This window comes from Haliotis rufescens, unplaced genomic scaffold, assembly GCF_023055435.1.
Source record: "Haliotis rufescens isolate VD_foot unplaced genomic scaffold, xgHalRufe1.0.p SCAF_10, whole genome shotgun sequence".
Classification (NCBI taxonomy): Eukaryota; Metazoa; Mollusca; class Gastropoda; order Lepetellida; family Haliotidae; genus Haliotis; species Haliotis rufescens.
This window is the reverse complement of record NW_025963780.1, coordinates 35942609-35969483: the sequence shown is the minus strand read 5'-3', so window position 1 is coordinate 35969483 and position 26875 is coordinate 35942609. Positions and strand designations below refer to the sequence as shown.

The following is a 26875-nucleotide window of genomic DNA, read 5'->3' as shown; positions in this document are numbered from 1 at the left end:
AGGGGTACCGGCTCCCATTGTCTGCGCTGCCTCCTCTGACGTCTACTCCGTCAACAGCCGCTTATTCACCTCACCAGCTTCGGCCCCTTCACGACAGCATCGTTTCCCTACTGCAGAAGGAGGCCATAGAGATCGTACACGACCCGGCTCGACACCCAGGATTTTACTCTCCGGTGATTCTGGTGCCCAAGAAGGGGACCACCAGCTGGCGCATGATACACAATCTCTCCACTTTCAACCGGCACTACCTGGAACGTCCTCCCTACTTCCGCATGACGACGTTGCGACTGCTCAGGACGAGAATCTCAGCTGGCGATTCCCTGATCAGCCTCGACATCCAGGACGCCTATCTTCATGTACCCATCCACCCCAACGACCGGCGCTTCCTCAGGTTCTTTTTCAATGGTACCCATTACCAGTGGGCGGTCCTACCATTTGGAATTTCAACGGCCCCGTGGCTTTTCACACGGATCACCCGCCCGGTCGCCGCCTACCTACACCTGAGGAACATCAACTTCGATCCATACATCGACGATTGTCTCCTCAACAATCGGGACTCGGCGTTGCTACTGCGTCACAGGGATTTTACCCTGCGGCTCTTCAATCAGTTGGGTTGGATCGTCAATCAGACCAAGTCGGAGCTGACCCCATCGTTCCGTCTGCAGTTTATCGGGGGCCTGTTTCTCACGGATCAGGACCTCCTTCAAGTCCCCAGAGACAGGTGGTTGAAAATCCTCGCTCATCTCTTCCCTGCCCTTCAACAGGCTCGAACTCTCCGCCAATGGCAGGTTCTATTGGGTCTCCTCACGTCGGCTCAAGACCTGACTGCCAGAGGTCGCCTCCAACTCCGTCCAATTCAACGGTTTCTCGCACCCTTTATCCGGCAGCAGGATCAGGAGTCCCTCATCGTCCTCCCGGTCCACCTCCACCCCTTTCTCCGATGGTGGACGGTGGAATCGAACGTCTGCGGCGGCATCTCCTTGACCGCGCTACAGCCCTCCCTCCACCTGTTCGTCGACGCATCCAAACAGGGTTGGGGGGCTCATCTGGGGACTCAAACAGTTGCTGGGCTTTGGTCCGGAGATCGACTCCACTGGCACAGCAACAACCTCGAACTCGAAGCTCTCATACTGGCCGTCTCCCACTGGCAGAGCATTCTCCGTCACGCCCAGTTGACCATCTCCACGGACAACATCACCGTGGTGTGGTGTCTGAGGAATCAGGGTATTCTCCACTCTCAGTCCCTGCTCAACCAGACCTTCCGATTCTTCGACCTGGTGGAGCGCTTAGACTTGCAATTCCTTGTTCAGCACATTCCAGGTTGCAAGAATGTTCTGGCAGACGCTCTGTCCAGGCCGGACAAGGTGGCTCCCACCGAATGGCGACTCCACCCAGAGATCTTCACAGTCCTTTGTCAAACGATCGCCACTCCAAACATCGATCTGTTCGCCACGTCTCAGAACTGCCAGCTGCCGACTTACATCTCGCCGGTCCCGGATCCGGCCGCTGTAGCAGTCGACGCCTTCAGTGTTCCCTGGGAGGGATTAAGCGCGTACGCTTTTCCGCCTCCGGTTCTCCTTCCCAGGGTTCTTCAAAAGATCCAGGCCACTCGACACTTGACACTGATTTTGGTCGCGCCTAGGTGGCCGGCCAGAAGTTGGTTTGTCGACCTCCGAAACGTCGCCAGAGACAACCCTCTAGAACTGCCAGCGTGGTCCAACCTTCTGCTCCACCCACACAGTCGGTTGCCCCACCCAAGTCCCGCTCGGTTTCATCTGCACGCCTGGCACATCTGCAAAAAGCCCTAGGAGCCAAGGGCTATTCGACTAGAGCAGCCAAGGCTATTGCTTTCGCCCATCGTCCATCTACACGGGGACTATATGATGATAAATGGTCCTCGTTCCAGGCGTTCTGCTCTGACAAGCATCAGGATCCGATGACGGCATCCCCGCAGTTCCTGGCTGAGTTTCTTCTGTACTTGCGCAGCACGCGTCGATTAAAAGGCTCTACCATCTCCACGTACCTGGTCGCCATTAACTCCGTCCTTGCCATTCCGGACGACCGGAGAATGACGAAAATTCCCGAACTCCAGGCTATGCTGCGCTCGTTTCGTCTCGACGACCAGAAAGCCAAGTTCAGACCACCTGCGTGGGATCTGAATGTGGTCTTAAAGGCTCTTCGGGAGGCTCTCTTCGAACCACTCAACACGTCTTCCTTTTACGACTTAACGAAGAAGACGGTGTTTCTACTGGCCTTGGCTACGGCCGCCCGGGTTAGTGAGCTCCACGCCCTCGACGTCTCTCGGGTCAGGTTCGAACGCGGGACTCATGGAGCAGTTCATCTTGGGCTGTGCTGGGACTTCATCGCAAAGAATCAACTCCCCGGACAGCCTGATAGATCCTTCACCATCCCTCCACTTTCGTCGATTGTGGGTGCCGACGACGTGGAGGAGCTTTTATTATGCCCAGTTAGGGCCCTGAAGGTTTTCCTGCGACGATCTAAAGCCTGCCGTAAGTCTAGGAAACGCCTTTTCCTACCGGTCTCCCCTTCGTCGCTGTCGGAGGTCAGCCGGAATACTATCTCCCTGTGGCTCCGGGCGGTCATCCTCCAAGCTTATAAAGTCGCCGGATTGGACCCCCCCAAGGCTAACAACCCCCACGAGATTCGGGCGGTCGCGTCTACCATGGCTCTGCACAGTAACTGTTCCCTCAAATCTATCATGGAAGGCTGTTTTTGGCGTTCCGACACCGTTTTCGCCAACCACTACCTCCGTGATGTAGCCTTGGAAGATGTCGCTGGCGTTCATAGTTTTGGTCCCCTGGTGGTAGCTCAACAGGTCACCAACCCCCGACGCCACTGATTCTCCGTTACCCTGAGCGGGGCCCGTCGAACTCTCTGGTGTTTGTCACCACAGATTAGAGGGCTCTACTGCGTTCCGCATTCGCTCTTAGGTCAGTGCTAGTTTTGGCATTCCCGCCTCATACTATTTCTGTCACCTATTTCGGGTTCCCTCTTTTGCATCGACTCTCGTTTCCTTTGACAGGAATGGTCGCTGGTGTTCCGGTCATCTCTTGTCCATGCGGTGCGATTTCATCGGACCTTTGTCGAGGGTTTTTCTTCTGGCTCACATCTGAAGGTATGCCCACCGGCCGTGCCGTCTGATAAAGATGCAATACGGAGTAATGCAGGATAAGTTAAAAAAATTAGTAAAATCTAAATATTTTTTACATTTGTATACTTATCCTGCATTACGAAGTCTAAGTGCCCCCCCTGCGCTCCGCTTCCTCCCCACGAAGTTTCCGATGTTATGTTAAAGCAGTTATGAGTTTTGACATGACGTCATGTCTTCCGGGTCACGTGCCGACTGTGTGGGAGGGGGCGCTGCTTCCTGGACGGATGGAAACAACTTTCTTCAGCAGCTGGATCTCACACAGTTCGTCTCTCTGTCAAAGACAGCAGTAAATGCAATACGGAGTAATGCAGGATAAGTATACAAATGTAAAAAATATTTAGATTTTACTAAACTCACTCACTCACTCTACTTGATGAACTAAAGTTCCTGACTGACAGGATGTCTTCTTACAGGAGGACATAGCCTCTCTCCGTGGGTTCAAGACGTCCACCATTGTTACTCATCTGTGTGAAGCCCTCAAGGTCGGGCTGTCGGTGGACATGAAGCGACTGGGACTGGTTCCTCAACTCCTCAGCAAGATCACCGACGTCATCCGGAGGCCGCCAGTTAACTCCTGTAAGAGCATGATGGTCTGTGGAGCGATCGGCATCTGCCGCTGATGTTGGGGATTGATTTGCAAGAGTGCTTGTATCAGTGTCTGCCATGAATAAAGTGTCTAAGTCAGTTCAAGTCCCAAGAGCAATTTAAGCCAGAGAGGATCTACATTAAAGCGATGACAAGATCAAGCTTGCAAGCAGCATCTCAAGGCCGTTAAGTTCAATGTGGATCTTTAAGTCCAAAATATGACATTTCTTCAAGTGTTGTATCAGTATTCGTCATTTACTTGTAGTGGTTCGTAATATATTTCAGTGACATTGAGGTCTGTTTCCTCTCTGTGTCAGTATAAAAAAATATGGCTGATAACTTCTATCTACTATGTTAAATGTTTACTATGTTAGAATAGGTCTTCAGCAACCCATGCTTGCCGTAAAAGGCGACTATGCTTGTAAGAGGCAACTAACAGGATCAGGTGGTCAGGCTCGCTGACTTGGTTGATGCATGTCATCGTATCACAATTGCATGGATCGATGCCCATGACATCAATCACCGGATTGTCTGGTCCAGACTCGATTATTTACAGACTGTTGTCATATAGCTGGAATACTGCTGAGTGAGGTGTTAAACAACAAACAAACATCCCAATATTGCTGATTGTGTCAGAAGACAATACACACTCACTCATTCATCTCATGACTCAGCTGATCTTTTATGTTGGCATGTGTGGCTCAGTTACAGAAGGCACCACAATTAGCTTGGATAGTTATCTCCCTTGGTCGGTCCAGAATCTGATGATCATGGGTTTGAATCCCAGGTTTGCTGTGGACATATTTCTTGGTTTGTCTGCACCATACCCATGTAAAACTCAAGCACCTGCATGACTTCGGGCTTTCATTTCAATAATAAGCCAAAATATTCCTGAGATAATGCTTTGATACAAGTGGCTTTAAACCAAACTCACTCACTCACTCCTGTGCAGAGTTACTTCCCTTAGCTGTCAATATTCACTGGTGATGTGATTGACTTACAGGTGATGTGAGATTAGGTGACATTTTGTTGGAAGCAAATGTAAGTGATATGAGAGATGTAATCTGTTTGGTCAATAGGAGGGACATAGAAGGGACATAACTCATGATAGACACTGGTGGCGCTACGATCGAGCCGCAAAATTCCAGCCTAGTTCAGTAAGGGAAGTCGTCTAAGGTACCGCGATTCACTGTGCAGAGTTGCGTCCCTTGGGTATGCCAGAAACCTATGATTGTGGGTTCGAATCCTGATTCGCGCTGATTATGTTTCTAGGTTTGTCAGCACCATACCCATGCTCGTGGGTTTCACTGAAGTGGTAAACGTCTGAGATCTGCATCACTTTAGGCTTTCCTCACACATTAAGCTGACATGCTGTGATATAACTGGAATACTGTAAACAGCTAAAAGTCTGACAATGTTGTCGATATCAGAAGTCTGACGATGTTGTAGGTATTGGAAGTCTGTTGATGTTGTAGGTATCGGAAGTCTGTTGATGTTGTAGGTATCGGAAGTCTGTTGATGTTGTAGGTATCAGAAGTCTGACGATGTTGTAAGTAGCGGAAGTCTGACGATGTTGTAGGTATCGGAAGTCTAACTATGTTGTAGGTATCAGAAGTCTGACGATGTTGTAGGTATCGGAAGTCTGTTGATGTTGTAGGTATCGGAAGTCTGACGATGTTGTAGGTAGCGGAAGTCTGACGATGTTGTAAGTAGCGGAAGTCTGACGATGTTGTAGGTATCGGAAGTTTAACTATGTTGTAGGTATCAGAAGTCTGACGATGTTGTAGGTATCGGAAGTCTGTTGATGTTGTAGGTATCGGAAGTCTGACTATGTTGTAGGTATCAGAAGTCTGACGATGTTGTAGGTAGCGGAAGTCTGACGATGTTGTAGGTAGCGGAGGTCTGACGATGTTGTAGGTATCGGAAGTCTAACTATGTTGTAGGTATCAGAAGTCTGACGATGTTGTAGGTATCGGAAGTCTGTTGATGTTGTAGGTATCGGAAGTCTGACTATGTTGTAGGTATCAGAAGTCTGACGATGTTGTAGGTATCAGAAGTCTGACTATGTTGTAGGTATCAGAAGTCTGACGATGTTGTAGGTATCAGAAGTCTGACGATGTTGTAGGTATCGGAAGTCTGACTATGTTGTAGGTATCGGAAGTCTGACGATGTAGGTATCGGAAGTTTAACTATGTTGTAGGTATCGGAAGTCTGACGATGTTGTAGGTATGGGAAGTCTGTTGATGTTGTAGGTATCGGAAGTCTGACTATGTTGTAGGTATCAGAAGTCTGACGATGTTGTAGGTAGCGGAAGTCTGACGATGTTGTAAGTAGCGGAAGTCTGACGATGTTGTAGGTATCAGAAGTCTGACTGTTGTAGGTATCAGAAGTCTGACGATGTTGTAGGTATCAGAAGTCTGACGATGTTGTAGGTATCGGAAGTCTGACTATGTTGTAGGTATCGGAAGTCTGACGATGTAGGTATCGGAAGTCTAACTATGTTGTAGGTATCAGAAGTCTGACGATGTTGTAGGTATCGGAAGTCTGTTGATGTTGTAGGTATCGGAAGTCTGACTATGTTGTAGGTATCAGAAGTCTGACGATGTTGTAGGTAGCGGAAGTCTGACGATGTTGTAAGTAGCGGAAGTCTGACGATGTTGTAGGTATCAGAAGTCTGACTATGTTGTAGGTATCAGAAGTCTGACGATGTTGTAGGTATCAGAAGTCTGACGATGTTGTAGGTATCGGAAGTCTGACTATGTTGTAGGTATCGGAAGTCTGACGATGTAGGTATCGGAAGTTTAACTATGTTGTAGGTATCAGAAGTCTGACGATGTTGTAGGTATCGGAAGTCTGTTGATGTTGTAGGTATCGGAAGTCTGACTATGTTGTAGGTATCAGAAGTCTGACGATGTTGTAGGTAGCGGAAGTCTGACGATGTTGTAAGTAGCGGAAGTCTGACGATGTTGTAGGTATCAGAAGTCTGACTATGTTGTAGGTATCAGAAGTCTGACGATGTTGTAGGTATCAGAAGTCTGACGATGTTGTAGGTATCGGAAGTCTGACTATGTTGTAGGTATCGGAAGTCTGACGATGTAGGTATCGGAAGTCTGACGATGTTGTAGGTATCGGAAGTCTGACGATGTTGTAGGTATCGGAAGTCTGACTATGTTGTAGGTATTGGAAGTCTAACAAAGATCAAGGACCAGCTTCCCATGTCTGTGGAGTATAATCACATCAAGGTGGTCATCGCCATCCTCGTCCAGCAGTGCGGACAGGAAGTCAACGAACAAGGTGACCTGGTACTCCTTGCTGGACACAGCATCACATCCCCTCCGCCATCACGGTCCTCATCACCGGGCAACAAAGTAAGTTTCTCTTGAAGTGTGAAGTGATTGACCATAATTTTTAACCACAAACCCCTTGGTAGGTACCCCAAAAAATTTCATCTCACTTCACTTATGTTTCAGCCAAAGCTGGTGAAGGCGCAGTCGGTGCCGTCTCCACAGACACAGGGCAGCTCCCAGAAGAACTTCAAGAGGAAGGTTCCGGGCTGGATGTCCACCAATCGGCCGCCAGTCATCAGCAAGAAGGTCCGCGCCAACAGCCTGTTCCGGTGACACAGGAACACTGGCAGAACGCTGGCGGAACACTGGGGGAACACTGGCAGAACCCTGGCAGAACACTGGCGGAACATTGGCAGAACACGGTCTACGATTGTTTGGAGTAGGAAATCTCAGCAATACACTTGGTGCTTATCATCCCCATGGGGAAAGGATTTTGGGGGATCTTCTCATTTTGAGTTTCATTTAAAAAGTGCTGTTGTTTGTTGTCAAGTTTTCACATGTTCCTGTGTGTTTAAGGGAAGAACATGGTTGTGGAACATTTAAACAGTGGACAGGACTCTTCCACATGGAGAGATCTCATTGGTTACTCTGATCTACATAAACAACCATCTGATTGGTTGTTCTATATTTTCAGTTACAATTTGTTTCATAAGATGTACATACGTCAACAGAAATATAGTTGATATAGTTCAATTTAAGTTGTCTGATAGTGCTCTGACAACATTACGTCATGGTGTTCCACTGTCACATACTTGTATGAGCGGCCTCCGCGATCCAGTGGATAGGGTATCTGTCTGGAGAGTGGAAGGTATGGGATTCGACCCCCTGTCACGTCGGCATAAAGGGGATAAAACAAGGACTGAGCGGGCTCTCTCACTCCCTGTACTTAGACATGGGCCGAATGAGGGGTGTAAGACAACGTTGCATTTGATGTATCAAGGTAAGGTCGCAAAGACAGATATTTCAGTCTCAGCAGCCGCCCAACAAACTGAATTGAACTTGGAAGTATTAGGAAATGGTCGAATTCCCATCCTATCTGCTAACTTAATGACCAAAAATACACATGTTGAACATTTCAGATATTTAAGTATGGCATGAACCTTCTAATGTAGAATTTGTTATATCGGTCGATGGCAGCTCTCTCTATGTAGTGAAGCCAGAATCATGTCATCCCTACAGAGAAATGTCACTGAAGTCACTGAAGGCAGCCTGTTGTTGAGATGACGTAAGGTAATCACTTTGTGACGTGAACAGTGGATGACATCATCTCATGTTTCTCAAAAAAGAAGCACTGTGATGTCATATGGCTTCAATTAACCAATCAGCATTGAGAATTGCTAAAATGCACATGTGCAAATACCAGAAAGTTCTTACACACCATCACTCTACCCTTATGTGTAATGTGATAGCTTGTTGCAGGAGATCCAGGGCATGTCCACGAGTGAGTGATTGCGTTTGATTGTAGAGTGAGTGAGTGAGTGAATCACCGAACTATTCATGTTATTTATCAACTCAGACTCTCATTCTGTGTACAACAATCGCCTTTTCTTGTAAAATGATATTAATGAAAACAATTGGTTTTCATGTTATACAAAAACCTGTTAATAAATACATATTTGAAAGATATGTCATTTGTTATTTACTCTTTTCCTCCCAAAAGAATTGGTAATGCAAAATCCAGGAATACTGTGTTCAACCAATTATCACTGTTGTCATCTTCTATCTATAACAAGGGGCGGTCGGGTAGCCTAGTGGTTAAAGCGTTCGCTCCTCACACCGAGGACCCGGGTTCGAGTCCTGCCTCACTCACTAAGTGAATAGAAATAATGTTTCTTTGCGTTCAGTGTTCTTTATTGGATGTGTTGTGTGGGGCAGTTTGTAATGTTGATAGAACTTTTTGTTTCCTTGGTTTGCAAAATTACAATAATATATCTGGCTTCTCATATTTATGCCATGTGGTATGATACACTGCAAATATTACCCCTCACCAAAAATATGCAGAAGTAACTACTGTCATAAATACTGTAAATTAATACGACTGCAGACCCCTTTCCAAAAATGCAACTGAATATTACTGCGCCACCGCACCCCACCTCGCCCATCCCCAGTGGAATAATATATATCATTACCTTAATCCATCAAACAGAAAACAGCATGCTTATCAGTGCTGAGTAGAGCATTTCTGTAAAAACAGTATTTGATGAACGCAAGTCACAGCTGTGACTGATACAACAAACTGAACCAAGCAACGAAACAAGCTATCCTTGCAAACACCCAGGGTATTTAAGATAATCAAGTGTAGATAACATACCCTGGATTAGCGAAGATGGAAAACACCTTGAAACGTGCTGTCCACGCACAGGTTCCATGAATATATATTTGTCTACACTCATGAAGATTCCGGTTAGCTGTGGGTCTTCAGCTACCGGTGCTTGTCCCGTTAGTCGTCTCTTACGACAAGCATAGTCGTCTTTTACGTCAACCGTAGGTAGCTGAAGACCTATTCTACCCCGGATCTTCACAGTCCTGTTTCAACCTTTGCTTCCAGGTGTGCATTTGATACACAAGGATCACGTAAACCATGTGCATTGAAGGGGCATGGATGGACCATTTCACCGCATGGATCCTATTTCACTGTGCAGAGTTGCGTCCCTTCTAGGTTTGTCGGCACCATAATCCTGCTCGTGCTCGTGGGTCTCATCAAAGTGGTAAACGACTTAGACCTGCACCACTTTGGGCTTTCCTCCCACATTAAAAGGACAAACTGTGATATAACGAAAACTGTTCAAGCGGCCTTAAACCTAACTCACCCACATCGAAATAACATGCAGCCACCTAAACACAACCACCCAACGCAACTCTAGAGAGCACTCACCTCTTGGAAAGGGGGGTGGGGGCAGTCGTCTAAGGCGCTGCGATTCGCTGTGCAGAGTTGGGTCCCTTGGGCACGCCAGAAACCTATGATTGTGGGTTCGATGGGGCAGATGCTCTATCATCTAGACCACGGAGGTGGTAGAAGACGCATTAATTTTAATTGATTAGACAGACAAACAAGCATGCCTGTATTACATAGGCGGCTGAACAAAATTAAGTTAACCAATCTAGTGAGTTCAAGTACGTGAAAGAGGGCATAAAAGTAGCTATTGTATATAAGTGATCGCTCCAACAAGAAGACTTATCAACATGGCCGGTGTTAGTGAGTGAGTGGGGTTTAACGCCGCTTTTATCAGTATTCCAGTTATATCACATCTTCCCGGGGCAAGGGTGTTAACTGACTATAAACAGTCAGTTAACTCACTTGCCTCGGGAAGATGGTTATATCACGGCGTGTCAGCTTTATGTGGGAGGAAAGCCCGAAGTGATGCAGGTCTCAGACGTTTTTCACTTCATTGAAAACCACGAGCACGGGTATGGTGCTGACAAACCCAGAAACATAATAGGGGCGAACCGGGATTCGAATCCATGATCATAGGTTTCTGGCGTGCCCAGGGGACGCAACTCTGCACAGCGAATCGCGCCGCCTTTGACGACTGGGTCACCCGTGTCCCCCGATGTTAGGGACAGTTGAACTGTAATATCTCAGAAACACCTATGTGCTACTTCATGGCTACCTGTTATAACACGAATGTTGCAAGACAAACGTGCATCCACAGGAAGTGCACCAGGTCACTAGGTAATGGCTTCTACTGTGTCAAGAACTTTACCTCACTGAGCACAGGGCCATGTAACTAATATTCTATACTAACAAACTCGTAGACGTATCAAACTTAATTACAAAACTACACGTGTCCCAATTGCGTGGATCGAACCTCATGATGTCAATCACGGAATTGTCTGGTCAAGACTCGATTATTTACAGACCGCCGTCATGTAGCTGGAATAATGCTGAGTGCGACGTTAAACAACAAAAACAACAACAAAGCAAAACTAGAATTGAAATGCGTTGCGTATCAGAGCATATTTTTTAATTCGTGTCAGTATTGCCTCCAACTACCTAGGTTAGGGTGGTGGTAATTCCTTGCTGAGGACTCCTACAGGTATCTGAACACAAACACCAGCTGGTTATACCCAAATCCCATTCGGGTGATGGGACATACTCTCTTGCCCTGCATCATGGAACGCCATTCCACAGGAACTCAAATGTGCTGAGAACTTAGGATCATTCGGAAGAATGTTGAAAATTTACGTCTTTCATAGAAGCATTTTCAAAATAATTACCAAAAACTCAAGCATGCTTTCCTCTCGACAATTTCTTTTAAAACTGTAGATCCTATTCAAGCGCTACTGGACAGCTAATAGTTGGATGCTAGCGCTATGTAAATACATAAATGATGATGATGGTGATGATGATGATGATGACTACTACTACTACTACTACTACTACTACTACTACTACTACTACTACTACTACTACTACTACTACGACGACGACGAAGACGACTACTGGTACTGTAAGTCCCCATGATCTAACTCCGGCTGCTTGTGGCCTATAGACCGTATTGTACTGGTATAAACTGTAGGTCTTGATTTAAATGGATGGTAAATTGGATTAATAAAAGATCTAAACTGTGTCATACAGTGTTGTTGTTTACTGTCCTTGGACGACACCATTTGAGATCAAAATGTGCAAGAAAGAAAACTAATGTTCGATAGCCGGATAGTTTGATGGGTGAGTGATGAGTTCAAAATTCATTTTATAGTATATCTTATCCGCCTCAGTCGGTATAAATAGTGAAGCTGTTCGTATGTTGTATAAGCCTTAGACGTTTCCTTATCATAGGGTCTGAGACAACGCAGCGATGAAAACATGTGAACACTAAGATAAACTACAGTTTTCAATGTGTAAATCAAGGATATAAGGATGGTACCAAACGGGGAAGCGGTAGTTTGAAATGCTAAATTTCGCGCTTTGAAATCTACCGATGATATAGACTGACATTTACTCCTAGAAATAAAGTTATTTTATTTAAAAACATATATCTACAAAATAAAAAGAATGCAAATTCCAAATGGAGCCAAGAACAATCCTTGATTTCAGAGGTGATTTCCCCGTAAGACTACAATCAGACTAGACTTGAGTTGGACTCCTTTTTAAAGGTGTTCTCTGGGGTCTTGGAGACAGACTACAAATAATATATCTCAACACTGAAAACTCAGCTGACTTTTATTCTCAACATCATAAATCGTAAAGCTGAATTTGTTTGATTTGCCCGGAGTAAAGTGGTCATGAACCTGCCCGGAATTTTATCTGGATTCCATTCTGCTTTTATCGGCTACTTTCCCGAGCTACGGTCGTAGTAAGCTCCATTACACAGCGTGCCACATTCGCGACCATCCTGTATGACAGTGTAGAGAGTCCTGGGACTGTGATACCCCTGTTGGGAGCTTTGTTCGCGAACTAATGTTCGAGTAAACAATGCTTGCCACTTGCCGCTCGGATTGTACCGGCTAAGCCAACATGGCGCCGAAATAAATTATATTTATTTTAAATGCATCGATAAGGTAACGTATTATGTTCTAACACGTCATTTGTTTTACTGCATTCTATAGAAATGTGCGCAATTCAATCAACCGTGTATAGCTGCTCCAAATCAGAATATTGCAATTATAATTATAGTTCCATATTCGATCATCACGTCCGACCGACATCTAGCGTCTTCAGTCTTTGTGGCAGATCTAGATCTTCTGGCTATGATATGCTAGAATGACAGAAATCGTACCCGTTACCTGGGTAAAGTACACACAGCTTAATGATTTCCCCACGAGACTACAAAGACAAATAGTGGCTGTATTCAAAGGAAGTGTATAACTGAACACGGGTTAAAATAAATAAATTATTCTGACAGTCTGACACTAGTGACTAACTAGTAACATTTGGACCGACATTTGTCTCGCCTATTTTGCAAATGAAATGCAAGACTGAAGTTTTCTGGTCGAAGCTTAAACCCTTAAGTGGCCCTGGCTGCTGGCTGTGGCTCTCGCTTCACTGATCTCGGGTGCCTCTGCAATCTTTCATTCCTCAGTGTTAGTTCCTGAACCCTTGTATCTCCTTTGCAATCATTAGGGTTAGGTTCCTCTTTCCGATGAAACACCCCTCTACGATCCTTTGGGTTGGTTACCCTTGCCAATCAAATGCCCCCTTAACAGTCCTTAGCTTTAGGTATCCCTTTACGTTCCTTTGGGTTAGTTGAGAGTTAGGATATGGGTTAGCTATTTCATCTCTTTTCATAAATTAATTAAATGTAAATTGGGGAAAATCTGTAAATTTGCATCAAGTTTCAAGTTTTGCAGAGAAAATGACTACCATACAGTGTATGAGCATCAAGATAAACAATCTGGTGCTCATCACTAGCTAAAAGAGCATTGTGGTTTTATGCTAAGGTCCTGGCTTATTAGCATTACTTGTAAACCTAGCTTAGCTTCAAGATGGCAATGTGAGTTAGATCCTCCACACAGTGCTAACTGAAATCCGAAGACAAGTACAATAATTGTTACTGTTGCTATAACATGTTACTGATGACTTTCAGATAACTGTGATAAACTTTCGTCTTTTCCAAAAGGTGAGTAACTGACCAGACAAGATGGAAACACAACGCAAGGAGCTGAGCAGCCTGACGAATCAGGTGAAGCTGACCCTGATGCGGGCATGGCGGGAGAGGTGGTCAGATATTCAGTGGGGTGTGCAGCTCAAGCGAATACTTGCGTCATGTAGTGGAGAATCCTGTGATCTAGCAGGTTAGTTAGCATCTAACTTGTTGATAACCTATTTACGTATGTTGCCAGAAAACTTTCCATGCATTAAACTTAATTGCATTATATATTGTATGGTGTTGGAGATTAATTATTGGTCTGTTTTTCTTCTTTCAGATATTTTGTTACAACAGGCTCTGGTTGGAAGTAGTCCAAACACGCTGGTGATGTCATATCTTAAACATGCAGTATTATCACAGGTAAAACATATTTTTCCAGCCCAATATTCTCACATAAAACATCTTTGATTGCATCTTGAGCCATGTTTGTTTGTTGTTTACCAATGTTTAAGGCAACACTCAGTCTGTAAGTAATCAAGCCTGGATCAGACAATCTAGTTATTGACATCATGAGCATCAAAATGATCAATCTACGCAATTGGGATATAATGACATGCTTCTACCAAGTCTGCTAGTCTGGCCACATAATCCCGTTATGCCTCTTATGACAAGCATAGGTGTCTGAAGATCAATATTTACTTGAATGTTAACAGGGTTCATCAGAATCTAGGCTAGGTGATTAGGTTGATTGTATGTCTAGGCTAGGTGACTAGGTTGATTGTATGTCTAGGCTAGATGACTAGGTTGATTGAGTGTCATTGTACCCTGCTCATGATATCAATCACTGGTGTGTCTGATTATTTACAGTCCACCTTCAAAACGATTGCTGAGTGCAACAACAAACAAAACAATACAAATCCTGTCTTTAGATAAAAGTGATCAACAACAGTTCCGAGTATTGATTATGATGTTGATAATGATGTGATAAAGTTACTCAAAGAAAAGGGTTCCTTGCCAATTTGATTGTTACTATTGAACAAAAGATTATTACTCACATACATAGGACTCTTTGGTGGATAGTCTAAGTCAAGGAAGAAATGCAATAAGTAAGTTAATTTGAGTACAAACCCATTGTTATCATGGTTACAGATCTGAGAATCATGGATCTTAGCATGCTTAGTCTTTCCTATGTGTTTTATTATAAGAAATCTATGGGGCGGTCGGGTAGCCTAGTGGTTAAAGCGTTTGCTCGTCAAGCCGAAGACCCTGGTTCGATTCCCGACATGGGTACAATGTGTGAAGCCCATTTCTGGTGTCCCCTGCCGTGATATTGCTGGAATATTGCTAAAAAAACGGCGTAAAACCATACTCACTTACTCACTATAAGAAATCGGGAAACCATTGTTTCCTACCATTACAGCTGAAGGTGTGTAACTTACTTGTCTTCCTGTTGCTATTTCAGGTAATTCCAACAAGTTCTGTGTTGAAACATATCTCCAGTTTTGATGACAGCTCCAGACCCTACTGTATCGTGGCTCTCATTGACCTGGCGGAGACGTTTGCTACCAAGTTGAGCTTCACACACGGGCCTGACAGCGGGCTGCAGCTGTGCAAGTCGCTGCTGCTGCTGGTGCACTGGCTGCTTCTCAACATCCTCAAGTGTCTGCAGAAGCTGCAGGAAGGCAAGCAGCATCAGGAACTTGTCATCATCGAGAACGCCAGCAACGCTGTTCTCAAGATCCTGGAAAAGTCCACTGTTATAGCTCTGTTGCAGATCTCGAGGTCAGAGGTGACAGGTCAGTGTGTTGTTGGCTGTTATTTGAAATTTGTGTGATTTATCAACTATTTTAAAAAATATGGCAACTTACAAGACCTGAAGACAAAATCTATTTTGATTTTATGATAACCCACCAGTCAGGATTCAATCATGGACTTGTAGAATTATACTCATGGTGTCTATCTCTGTGTAAGTCCATGTTAAAGTATAAGGATTATGATAGGCATACTGTGTGGGGATTCCGGTTTAAAATTGGTCCCCAGGAACCTGTGTCGGTCGTAAGAGACAACTTAATGGATGGGGTGGTCAGGCTTGGTGACTTGGTCGATGGCGTGTCATCGTATACTGATGGCATGGATTGTTGCTTCCAATATCAATCACTTGATTGTCTGGACCAGACTCAATTATTTATAGGCCACTGTTGTATAGCTGGAATATTGCTGAGTGTGGGGTTAAACATAAAAAAAACACACACACACACTATGATAGTCATGAAGCTGTGATTGCTTTCTGCTCGTGAACTTGGTGTTTATCCTTTTGCCATAAAGCACTGTGTAGATGATGTTGTCTACTTGCAGATGTCTACCGGGAGTTTGAACAGACAGAGTTGAATGTGAGGGGCACTCTGAGTCAACTACAGCAGAGCGTCATCCCCAACTCCACCAGGGAGAAGGTGTCCGCAACCCTCGCTTCACTCTCCAGGTGGCGCTCTTTTCCCTCTCACGATTAGCGTTATAGAGTAGCTTCATGTTGATACTCAACCAGGGTAGAGTAGAGTATGAGTACCTCGTTGCTGTTGTACGAGTGGGGCGGTCTGGTAGCCTAGTGGTTAAAGCGTTAGCTCGTCACGCCGAAGACCCGGGTTCGATTCCCGACATGGGTACAATGTGTGAAGCCCATTTCTGGTGTCCCCCGCCGTGATATTGCTGGAATATTGCTAAAAGCGGCGTAAAACCTCACTCACTCACTCACTCACTGTTGTACGAGTTAGTAGTCAAGTTCGGTGACTGTGCTGTTTGCGTGTCATCATGCGCTGATGGCATGGATAGTTGCTCACATTACCAGTCACCTGTTTGCCTTGTCCCTTGTCTATAGGTCACCATGGTATCACTGGAATATTGCTGACTGCATTAATAACTCTCACTCCCTCATATTGATGCAAGGTTGATCTGAGTAGCCTTATGGTCAAGTGTTAGCCAGTCATGCCAAAGACCTGGGTTTGATTCCCCAAGTATGCAATGTGCAGGGATTTATCCTGGATTACAAACAAAGTGCCCTAAGGCTGGCAAATTGGGAAAACATTGTCAATGTCTGACCCTTGTTACAGGTTGCAGGAAGCCCCCCTGTCCAGTGAGCCGGTGTTGCGGGTACCCCACCTACCTATCTGCCCCACCCTCAATGCCCTGGTGTCCCTAGAGGCGGTGCTCAACTCCACCAATGAAGTACAGCCGTTTGTCGACCAGATCCTAGTCATCGCGAGACTCATGGTAACTATGCTATTCCTGAGTCAAATCTCCATAATCTTCTTCAGAATCACCCTTTGTTGGGATGGAGGATCTCATTGTTTGTAATGTCACTGATGTGCATCAACTCTTGATTTTGCAGAAACTGTCATGGCCGCAACTGCATCAGGAGATATTCCGTGCATGTTTTATGGGTCTCGTAGATTCACATGAAACACAGGAGGAACTCAAGTGGGCAGCGTTTACATTCCTCAAGGTGAGTCCCCAGTGTCTCCAGTAAGGTGGCCTGGGTTTTGGTGGGTAAGGTGGTAGTCCACAAGGAAGTGTCCCTAGTCCTGCTACAGAGTTGCCATCTACCTGATGGTGAAAGTGGTAGTCCACAAGCAAATGTCATTCGTCCTTTCATAATTTTGACCGCCTCCGTGGTCTAGTGCATAGGGCATTTGCCTGGGGAGAGAAAGGGCAGTTGTTGGAACCTCAGTCTTGACATACCAAAAGATGTTAAAAGATAGTACTTGTTGTTAACCTCCCCCTACCTTGGTGTTAAGGGGATGAAACAAGCATTGGTCAGCCTGAAGTCAGTATAATGTGTCTGACAGCTGGTGTCTGAGTGGAGTATCTGTGTTAAGCTGCAGTTTTCAAACCATCAGTAGTCCAGACTAGTACAAGCACACGCCGCGCCGCGCCACGCCACGCCACGCCACGCCACACCACACCATAGCTGACTGACTGCAGTGTAAGATGACTTCACTAACTCCCTCTCTCCCTCTCTCTATCCCACAGTTGCCACAGATCTTGGTCAAGATGCAGCTGCAGTCATCAGGCCGGGATTTCTCCGCGGAACTGGAGCAAGGTTTTGAGATGATCCTCAACTACATCCACCTCCTTGACCTCACAGATATCAAGCAGAAGTAAGTGTAACCTTCACCTTCAATCTCAATAAAATCAGTTCTTGCTACCGCTTAACAAAGATCTTAGGACATCCCATTGCGGGTCATGTCAGAACGACCTTTCATCTGACCAATCAGGGTGTCGCTTATCAGATCATGAAAGTGACAGTTGGAATGTGATTTCCAATTGTGCAACCTCGAAAAACACACACCGGGTAATCCGAACAACAGTTATGGGCTTAAGGACTATTCATACAATCTAGACCATCTATTAGCCATTCTAGAATTTTTTAATCAAGTTTGTCAAAATATGTTTTGAAGCGTAGTCGCCAGTTTGAAACTTGTGCCGTAAAGCTTGATTTAGCTGCCTCCTGATTGGTTTATGTTGACTTCTTGTCATTCTTTCCATTGGTCGGTCAAAGGTTGCAAAAGGTTGTTCTGACGTGACCCGTAATGGGATGTCCTCAGATCTTTGTTTAGCGGTAGTGAGAACTAAGATCTGATTTGAATGAGATTGCACTGTGGTGAGACCTTGACGTCATCTTGCATCTTGGTTAGGCCAGACATTTTTATGGCAGCCATATTGAAAAACCTATTTTTAATCATTACTCGCCCATTTTTATTTCATATGTAATGACATTTTTGTAGAAGCATAGATAGAAGTGGGACTCGACATATATGTTCTGTTTGTTGCAGTATTATTAATTGTTACCTTGATTTGACTGTTGCATTTTGAGCATGCTCTTAAATTCTCTCATCATGCGTATAAGTCTCTTTAAACTTCCCTGAATTGTTTTGTGTGATGATATCAGATTTTGTAAAAATGAGTAGGATTTCAGTGGTTATATTTGACCCGTGGTATTTATTAGAACATATTTGAATGTTAATACTGACAGCAACTTTCGTTACCTGGCTGTCTTTGTTGACAATTTAAACTGTTGACCACCTATCCAGCAGGTGAGCCGCAGTGGTCTGTGTCTGGTGATGAGAGTAATGTTATTGCCTCTGTCTGCTGCAGGTACGAGTGTCTAGGGCAGCTGCTGCACGAGTGTAACAGGTTTAGTCTGCTGTCTGACAACCAGAGGCAGCGTCTGCTAAATAGACGGTGAGCCCTTGTAACACAATCACCTCTTAGTCTTACCAGATACAAGAATTTAGTTTTTCTTAAGACTAGTCCAGAGTGTAAACCTAAAAAGTCCTAATCCATGGGGTTTGTGGCTAATCCTACTTGGATAAACAAAGATGTTTACTATGTTTACATTTTCTGTCAGTTTTATTCAGTTACGATTTGTAGCAAAACTCAAGCATTGAGAACTGGTTCAGAATTATAGCCCTCAAATATTACAAATCAATGAGGACTACCATCATTGGATTCTTGCTTGTTCCCAGCACAATTTAGTAGTCTCAGGATAGCAGACTAGCATTAATTTCAACCCCTCATAAGTACACCTATGTGACCTTTAACAGCTGGTATCCTCTGACCCCTATGTACACCTATGTGACCTATAAAAGCTGTTATCCACTGACCCCTATGTACACCAATGTGACCTATAAAAGGTGTTATCCTCTGACCCCTATGTACACCTATGTGACCTATAAAAGCCGTTATCCCCTGACCCATATGTACACCTATGTGACCTTTAAAAGCTGTTATCCCCTGACCCCTATGGACACCTATGTGACCTATAAAAGCTGTTATCCCCTGACCCCTATGTACACCTATGTGACCTATAAAAGCCGTTATCCCCTGACCCCTATGTACACCTATGTGACCTATAAAAGCCGTTATCCCCTGACCCCTATGTACACTAATGTGAAAAGTTGTTATCCCCTGACCCTTATGTACACCTATGTGACCTGTAAAAGCTGTTATCCTCTGACCCCTATGTACACCTATATGACCTGTAAAAGCTGTTATCCTCTAACCCCTACATACCCCTGTATGACCTATAAAAGCTGTTTTCCTCTAACCCCTACATACACCTATATGACCTGTAAAAGCTGTTATCCTCTAACCCCTACATACACCTGTATGACCTATAAAAGCTGTTTTCCTCTAACCCCTACATACACCTATATGACCTGTAAAAGCTGTTATCCTCTAACCCCTACATACACCTATATGACCTGTAAAGCTGTTATCCTCTTACCCCTACATACACCTATATGACACATAAAAGCTGTTATCCTCTAACCCCTACATACACCTATGTGACCTGTAAAACTGTTATCCTCTAACCCCTACATACACCTATATGACCTATAAAAGCTGTTATCCTCTAACCCCTCTAACCTCTGCTATTGTTCCTCTTTTTCAGCAACAGTGAGCGTGAGCACCGCATACCCGAGCAGTGTAGTTCGGGTAGCGGCACGGTGAGCTTAATAATGCGCGCCGAGATGACTGTGACGAGTATTCTGAAGGTAGAGGTAGTTCTTCCACTGTCGGACACACAGTGCTTTCTGGCTTCTTTACGTTTGCCTAGTCTCGTCTTCCTGTCGTTATTGTCGACATTTTTGTTGCCTCCACTATCATTTGGCTTCAAGCAATAACGTGAGGCTATGTGTAAGTACGGTAGAAAGTGCCCATGTCTGCTTCTCACCGGGGTCAGCTCCAGGGTGCTCCACTACAGACGATCAGCTGGGGATCAGTTCCAAGTTTAGCATGAAAGTCAAGGGGTCCTTACACTTAATAATTAAAGAGCCCTAGATTCAACTATAGAATCAAACTTCAAAGACAAGACCACCTGTTCTACACCAACATTAGCTACTTGCAAGTACTGAATAGATCTGTTCTAAACCAACATTAGGTACTTGCTAGTACTGAATAGATCTATTCTAAACCAACATTAGGTATTTGCTAGTACTGAATAGATCTGTTCTACACCAACTTGATTAGGTACTTGCTAGTACTGAATAGATCTGTTCTAAACCAACATTAGGTATTTGCTAGTACTGAATAGATCTATTCTAAACCAACATTAGGTACTTGCTAGTACTGAATAGATCTATTCTAAACCAACATTAGGTACTTGCTAGTACTGAATAGATCTATTCTACACCAACTTAATTAGGTACTTGCTAGTTCTAGGTACTTGCTAGTACTGAATAGATCTATTCTACACCAACATGATAAGGCATTGTAATTTTATAATAAAACAATGTTTGGGTCTCTTTATGAATATACACATAGAATTTGTGTATGTATACTACCCAAAGGAAGTTAAGGGCCACTTGATTCTTTCATATTAGAGTTAATCTGGCATGGTGGTCCTTAACTTCTTTTGGGTAGTATATATGTTAAACATGTGTTTTGAGAAATACTGTTATTTGGATTTGTTCATCAGGATTTGGGATTATTTGATATTGTGTTTTTTTTTTATTTAAATGGTTAACTTCTGCTTATGACAACTTGTTTTTAATGATTATTAACTGTTAGGTACATAAAAAATCACCGGTCTACGAAATGTTTTGAAATGAAGTGTTAGGTGTCAGATCTGCTTTGAAACATCACATACTTGTATCAGATCACATTCAGGCCTTCAAAAAAACCAAAAAGTAACATGTCATCAAGAATAGAAATGTGAATGTTATTTGAATATCAACTAGCAGGAATATGAGTAGATTTTGCACACTAGAACTATTCACTGGGTGGAGTGAGTGAGTTAGGTTTAACGCCGCTTTTAACAGTATTCCAGTTATATCGCGGCGTGTCAGCTTAATGTGGGAGGAAAGCCCCAAGTGATGCAGGTCTCAGACCTTTACCACTTCGGTGAAACCCACGAGCCTGGGTATGGTGCTGACAAACCTAGAAACATAATTGGGGCGAACCGGGATTCGAACCCACAATCATAAGTGAATTTATTCAGGAAAAAAAGTGTTGCTTTCTGGATCAATGTCGACTCATACTCAATCCAGTGAATTGTTTAGTGTGCAAAATAGATAACATTCACATTTGTATGGTTTTCGAACACACGTTACTTATTTTCTTTGGGAAGTCAGATTTTGTGCAAGGCAGCTATTCTCGCTCTATACTGTTCTACAAAATAGGATCTTGCGTGTAATTCAACTTTCACTGCTTACAAAGACCTGATCACAGCTGACACCCGTGGGCACCCTTTACAAGAGCACACACGACATATTTGGGTCATCTATAGCAGACCTGGGCACTTGCACTTTTGTCATGTGTCATCATGGCGCTGTGACATTGTCAGTGAACAGCTTGTGTGTCAGCTGATTGTCATGGGGGACTAGCGTCATGACATGCTCCCCGCATCTGGCACGTCTACTTCAACACCATCCTGGCAGAAGTAGTTCAAGAATTATTTTTGCAATCGGGGATGGAAAGAATTACCTTTGAGTTTTAGGGGTATTTTTGCCTTCATCCTAATTTTTTTACTCAACCTTGGTGGTGATTTCTGACTTAATGTAACTTATATTAGCTTGTCATCTTATTAATACTTGGTAACAGTTTTGTGTTCCATGTAGTTTAAGAGTAGATGTTGAAAATTAAGGATTTCTGAACTGAGTATATGGAAATGTAGCAAGTATATCTCTGAAATTGAAAATAATTACAATCCTAAAATAACCTTTTTTTTAAAAAAAAAAGAAAAAAGATTAAAATGTTCGATTCTGAGAAAAACATGAATTGTATCATGAAATATTTTCTGAGATTTTGAAAATAAGTCTTTGTTTTTAATATTTAATTTAAAAGGTAGTTTATGTTTGTTTGTTTGTGCTACTAATGCTGTTCGTTAGATATTTTTTGACAATAACAGGACATAAAAACCCCATAAGTAATTAAGCTTAATGTTAAGCTACATCTTAGAGTCTGTGAAATTTAACTTAATTATGTGAAAAGCAATAATGTGATTGTAACCACTTTGTTTTTACCTTTCACATTTCAAACTATATAAATAAATTCAAATTGAATAGTACATGTAAGGTCCGAGTAAGAATTGGTCTTCAGCAACCCATGCTTGTTGTAAGAGGCGATTTACTGGATCGGTTGGTCAGGCTCGCTAACTTTGTTAATGCATGTCATCGTATCCAAATTGCATAGATCAATGCTCATGATGTCTGTCACTGGATTGTCTGATCCAGGCTTGATTGTTTACAGACCACCTTCATATAGCTGGAATATTGCTGAGTGCGGCGTAAAACAACAAATAAAGAAAAAACTTGAAAAGAACATGCAAAATAAAACCTCAAATTATGAACATGAAGGAAGTTTGCACTAAATTTATCCTGGGACGTAGGTGCATTATGTCACAGAAAGAGATTTTAAGAGGGACTATTAAGAAAATGGAATATAGAGAAAAGTTGTAAAAATGAATGATAGTTTATGTCATTGCTCAGGCCCTCTTTAGTTTGTGTCTAGGTCGTCAAGCACCTGCCAGAATCTGGCCATGAAAGATGAAAAGTTTCTAAAACTTGTAAAAAGTTGACTCAAATGGGGATCTACTGGACAAAATGACTGGTAGCCTCGTGGATAAAGCTTTCACTCGTTACCTAGGTCCATATGGGTACAATGTTTGAGCCCAACTCTGGTGTCCCCTGTCATGATACATCTAGTTCGTTAGGCGATTTTGATTGGACTATGCATAGACTTGTTAGTCCAGCCAAAATGTAACTCCAGAATTCTAGCATAGTTCAGCAAGGGTGGAAACTGGTATTTTAAAGTGGTGGAAACTGGTCTTTTATAGTGGTGGAAACTGGACTTTTATGGTCAGTTAATGTGCTAACTCGGGAAGATCATCATGATATTGCCAAAATAAATTTAAAAGTTGTTGACCAGCACGATGTCTCGCCCAGACTGAATCGTAACCCTGATGTTGATGCATTTGGGTACTCAAAACCACACTCACTCTCTGCCTGGAGAGATTTTTAGCCGAGTATTTTGGCTTCGTAAAAATATATAAGGAATAAAATTGTATCATGCGAGCTATTATCTGTTTGCCATAACTTGTCATTCTTGAAATAACCCATGTATAATATTTCATTTCACTTACTGAAGTAACCTTAGAAAAGCGAGTTGCCCCAGTTTTGAATTTTTTTCCAAATAATGTTGCAGCCATGTCTGATCATGTATGTTGATCGATACAAACACACACATGATCAAGCCCCTATCTGAACTTATTGAACGTGAGGCAATAGTTAACTGAGCAAGTAGGAATCTCAGGTTGTATAGAGCTTATTAATAATAATCCCTGCTAGATGACCTCGGGAATGTACCTGATTAAACGCAGTTTTGGCTTTATTTTTGTGGTAAGAGAGTCGGTTTGAGACATTTCCGTTCCTACCTGGCAGTGTGTGTCTGAAATGTGATGTACAACTTGCAGTCATTGATTCTCACAGCCTGTTGCATGGTATGTTGCATGACATTATGCTCCAGTCCACGAAATTGCAAATCACTCGTTTTTTATGTCATTTTCAACACAGTCCCACTAAACAACTCGTGTCCTGAAATTGAAAATCACTTATTTGTCATATTCAACTCATGCCGATTTCGACAACTGATTTTTGTTAAATGTATGTGAAGCTCTGATAACGTTCTGTGCCTGAATATGTAGATTTATTGAGATGTTGCGGAAGGACCTTGACCTTTAGGTGTACAGAGGGAGATTAATGTCGGAAAAGTGGAATATGTGGGAGAAAATAATGGGTAAAAATATCTATGATGATTTACTAAGAATGAATTGTAGTTGAGATTTATGATATTTTGTATGAAATCTGAAATTAAGATGAATAATCTCATCAAAATCAGATTATTTTACTCTGGTACGATATATCTCTCTGTGATATATCTGACGACACCTTCTTGAGCCAATCAGCTGTCGGCTTTCTAAAGTGATACTTTTAGAACTTGTCATGTTAGATCATTTTTATAGATACAGAAATCAGATACGATGTATGGATGCTTTCCTTACCTGAATCATGAATTTGGAATCCTCAACGCTGATTGGCTGATTCAAAATTTCACCTTGACCTATGTAGGTGTCCTCAGATCCTCATACAGAGAGGTATCGTTTTGGCATAAAGGATCTGCTAAAATGATATAAACTCTGGCTGTCAGCCAGGATCTTGATCAAGTCTCACCATCCCTCAGTCAGCTTGTGTTATCGGTTCTATAATTCCAACAAGGATGTATTGGCTATATTATTAGGGCCGCGATATAACTGGAATAGTGTTAAAAGCGGCGTTAAACCCAACTCACTCACTCACTATATTATTAGGGTTTCACTAATACTTCAAAGATAAACAAATTTTTATTTGTTTTTTTTCTCCAACTGTAGGAATTTATCATTTTGATTAATAAATTTATGGATAACTTCTGGGCAGTCCCAATGACATGGACCGCTGCTAATCACTGGTTTGCTTTGTCCCGAATTGATTATTTTCATTATATTTCATAATTATATGGATTATTATTTGAAATATAGCTGACTGCAGCTTTAAAGGACATTCTCTTACTTACACGGTTCCCCCGTAGGGATTACAGGTTAGAACTGATCCCCACGAGCCTGTGCTGGTTTAAAGAGGTGGCTTATGTATGAAATGGTCAGACTCAGTGACTTGGCTGATTGCGTGTCATCGTACCCCAATGGTGTGGATCGATGCTGACAATATCAATCACTGGATTGTCTCTCCCAGACACAATTAATCACATGCAGATTTCATTAAGCTGAAAAGTTGCTGAGAGCGGCATTATAAAACATTCACTCACTCGGTTAAAAGGGTTGGAGAATTACAGCTAATTACAGCTATTAAGCTGAAATGAAGAAAACATGTCAAGAATGATTTGGCTAATATTGGCTTCTTGTTGACATGTCTGTAATTTTTTCTGGTTTTGTCAGATTTTATGAAGTCATAGATTAAAACAATACAGGACAATGTTGAGATTCAAGCCTGCAGATATATTTAACTGTGACATGCAGCTCTTTATATATATATAGCTAGTTATTGGTTGTACCATGAAGTCAAAGTTGACTCAAGACTTGTGAACAATAACCCTTGAATGGATTCTTCCAATTTTGTAAAGATCTTGACAATGTTCAACATGAAAAATATTTTCCATTCGCTGGACTATTTGATTTGCTTAATTAGCTAACAAAGCCATGCTTGATTATTAATCTGTTACCATAGTGATGCCTTGCCTTAACATTCAATGCGAAAACAATAGTTTTATCACATTAACTTCCTGCTTTTCATCACTGATGCTAAGTAGCTTCATCCTTGAACATGCTAGAACACCATGTGTAGTTAAGAAAGGGCATTTGTATTTTGCGTCAAGATTACCAATTTTTTTATTTTATTTTTTTTTACAATTTTGTAGAATATATTTAGAATATTAATATAGATAATCTCTTTAAAGAATCTCTTTAATCTCGGGTTGTGTGAATATTGTGACATTTGAAGTAGGTTTTCTATATTCCTGTAGTACAAGCTATATCCCAGCTAACTACTTAACATCATTGATCATTAGGGTATGTAGGACAACGAGCCAGCAGGGGCACTGACTGGATGCTGAAACTATTAGTAAACATCAATATGACTGGCTGAAGTTTTATGTGAATTTCAAGGAGAATTAAAAGTAACTTGTCTTAAATGGATAATTGATTAATGAATTGGGGTACATTGACAACAAATTTGGGAGAACTAAATTGATATTTTATCTTGTGGCTCTAATATCTGGTCAAACCAAATGCTGGCCTAATATATAGTTAAAGGAATTATGAATGCTAATGAACAATATGACTACTTTTGCTTTTAACAAGTGTGGTGAAGTATGAATGGAAGTAAAACATGGGCATTCATGTGTCCGCTAATCGTTAACATGGAGCTTGTTCCCATATGGTGACCCCAGCCTGGTTCTGGGCGTGTGTATTACTGTGTGAGTGTTGCCCTGTCTGTACAGACGCTTGACGCGGACTACCAGAAGAATCAAGACCCTCTGGTTGGGATCCTCAATCACATGTTGTCCGGGCGCAGCTTCGAGATTATTCTAGCGGCCGGTGCAGCGATGGGGGAACTCCAGAACTTTGCTGTTAAGTTGATCAAGTGAGTATGGAGCTGTGGAAGCTGGGGAGCAGTCTTGCTTTCAGACTTGAGCCC

At 42.9% G+C, this 26875-nt stretch overlaps 2 protein-coding genes and 1 long non-coding RNA gene across 10 annotated transcripts in view; all 3 read left to right on the top strand.

Annotated features, from left to right (window-relative positions):
• The window catches only part of LOC124131035 (Werner syndrome ATP-dependent helicase-like), a 45996-nt gene extending 37266 nt beyond the window's left edge, over positions 1-8730 (top strand). For 4 of the 5 annotated variants that reach the window (XM_048390001.1, XM_048390003.1, XM_048390000.1 and 1 more), the window contains exons 24-26: positions 3586-3748; positions 6935-7125; positions 7228-8730. In XM_048390001.1, the coding sequence (XP_048245958.1) occupies positions 3586-3748; positions 6935-7125; positions 7228-7377 (504 nt within the window). In that variant the 3' untranslated portion in view covers positions 7378-8730. Of the gene's footprint in view, positions 1-3585; positions 3749-5414; positions 5930-6934; positions 7126-7227 lie in introns of those variants that run through there. The other variant, XM_048390004.1, reaches the window with a different exon arrangement.
• Positions 8731-12488: 3758 nt separating this feature from the next.
• The window catches only part of LOC124131034 (mediator of RNA polymerase II transcription subunit 24-like), a 31626-nt gene continuing 17239 nt past the window's right edge, over positions 12489-26875 (top strand). For 2 of the 4 annotated variants that reach the window (XM_048389997.1, XM_048389996.1), the window contains exons 1-11: positions 12489-12606; positions 13665-13839; positions 13972-14054; positions 15097-15430; positions 15990-16113; positions 16739-16898; positions 17017-17130; positions 17658-17785; positions 18783-18869; positions 20083-20191; positions 26679-26821. In XM_048389997.1, the coding sequence (XP_048245954.1) occupies positions 13686-13839; positions 13972-14054; positions 15097-15430; positions 15990-16113; positions 16739-16898; positions 17017-17130; positions 17658-17785; positions 18783-18869; positions 20083-20191; positions 26679-26821 (1436 nt within the window). In that variant the 5' untranslated portion in view covers positions 12489-12606; positions 13665-13685. The remainder of the gene's footprint in view (positions 12607-13664; positions 13840-13971; positions 14055-15096; positions 15431-15989; positions 16114-16738; positions 16899-17016; positions 17131-17657; positions 17786-18782; positions 18870-20082; positions 20192-26678; positions 26822-26875) is intronic. The other 2 variants (XM_048389999.1, XM_048389998.1) reach the window with 2 other exon arrangements.
• Positions 20198-20979, top strand: LOC125377167. Its single transcript, XR_007219450.1, has 2 exons — positions 20198-20571; positions 20853-20979. It is a non-coding gene; the product is annotated as an uncharacterized LOC125377167 (long non-coding RNA).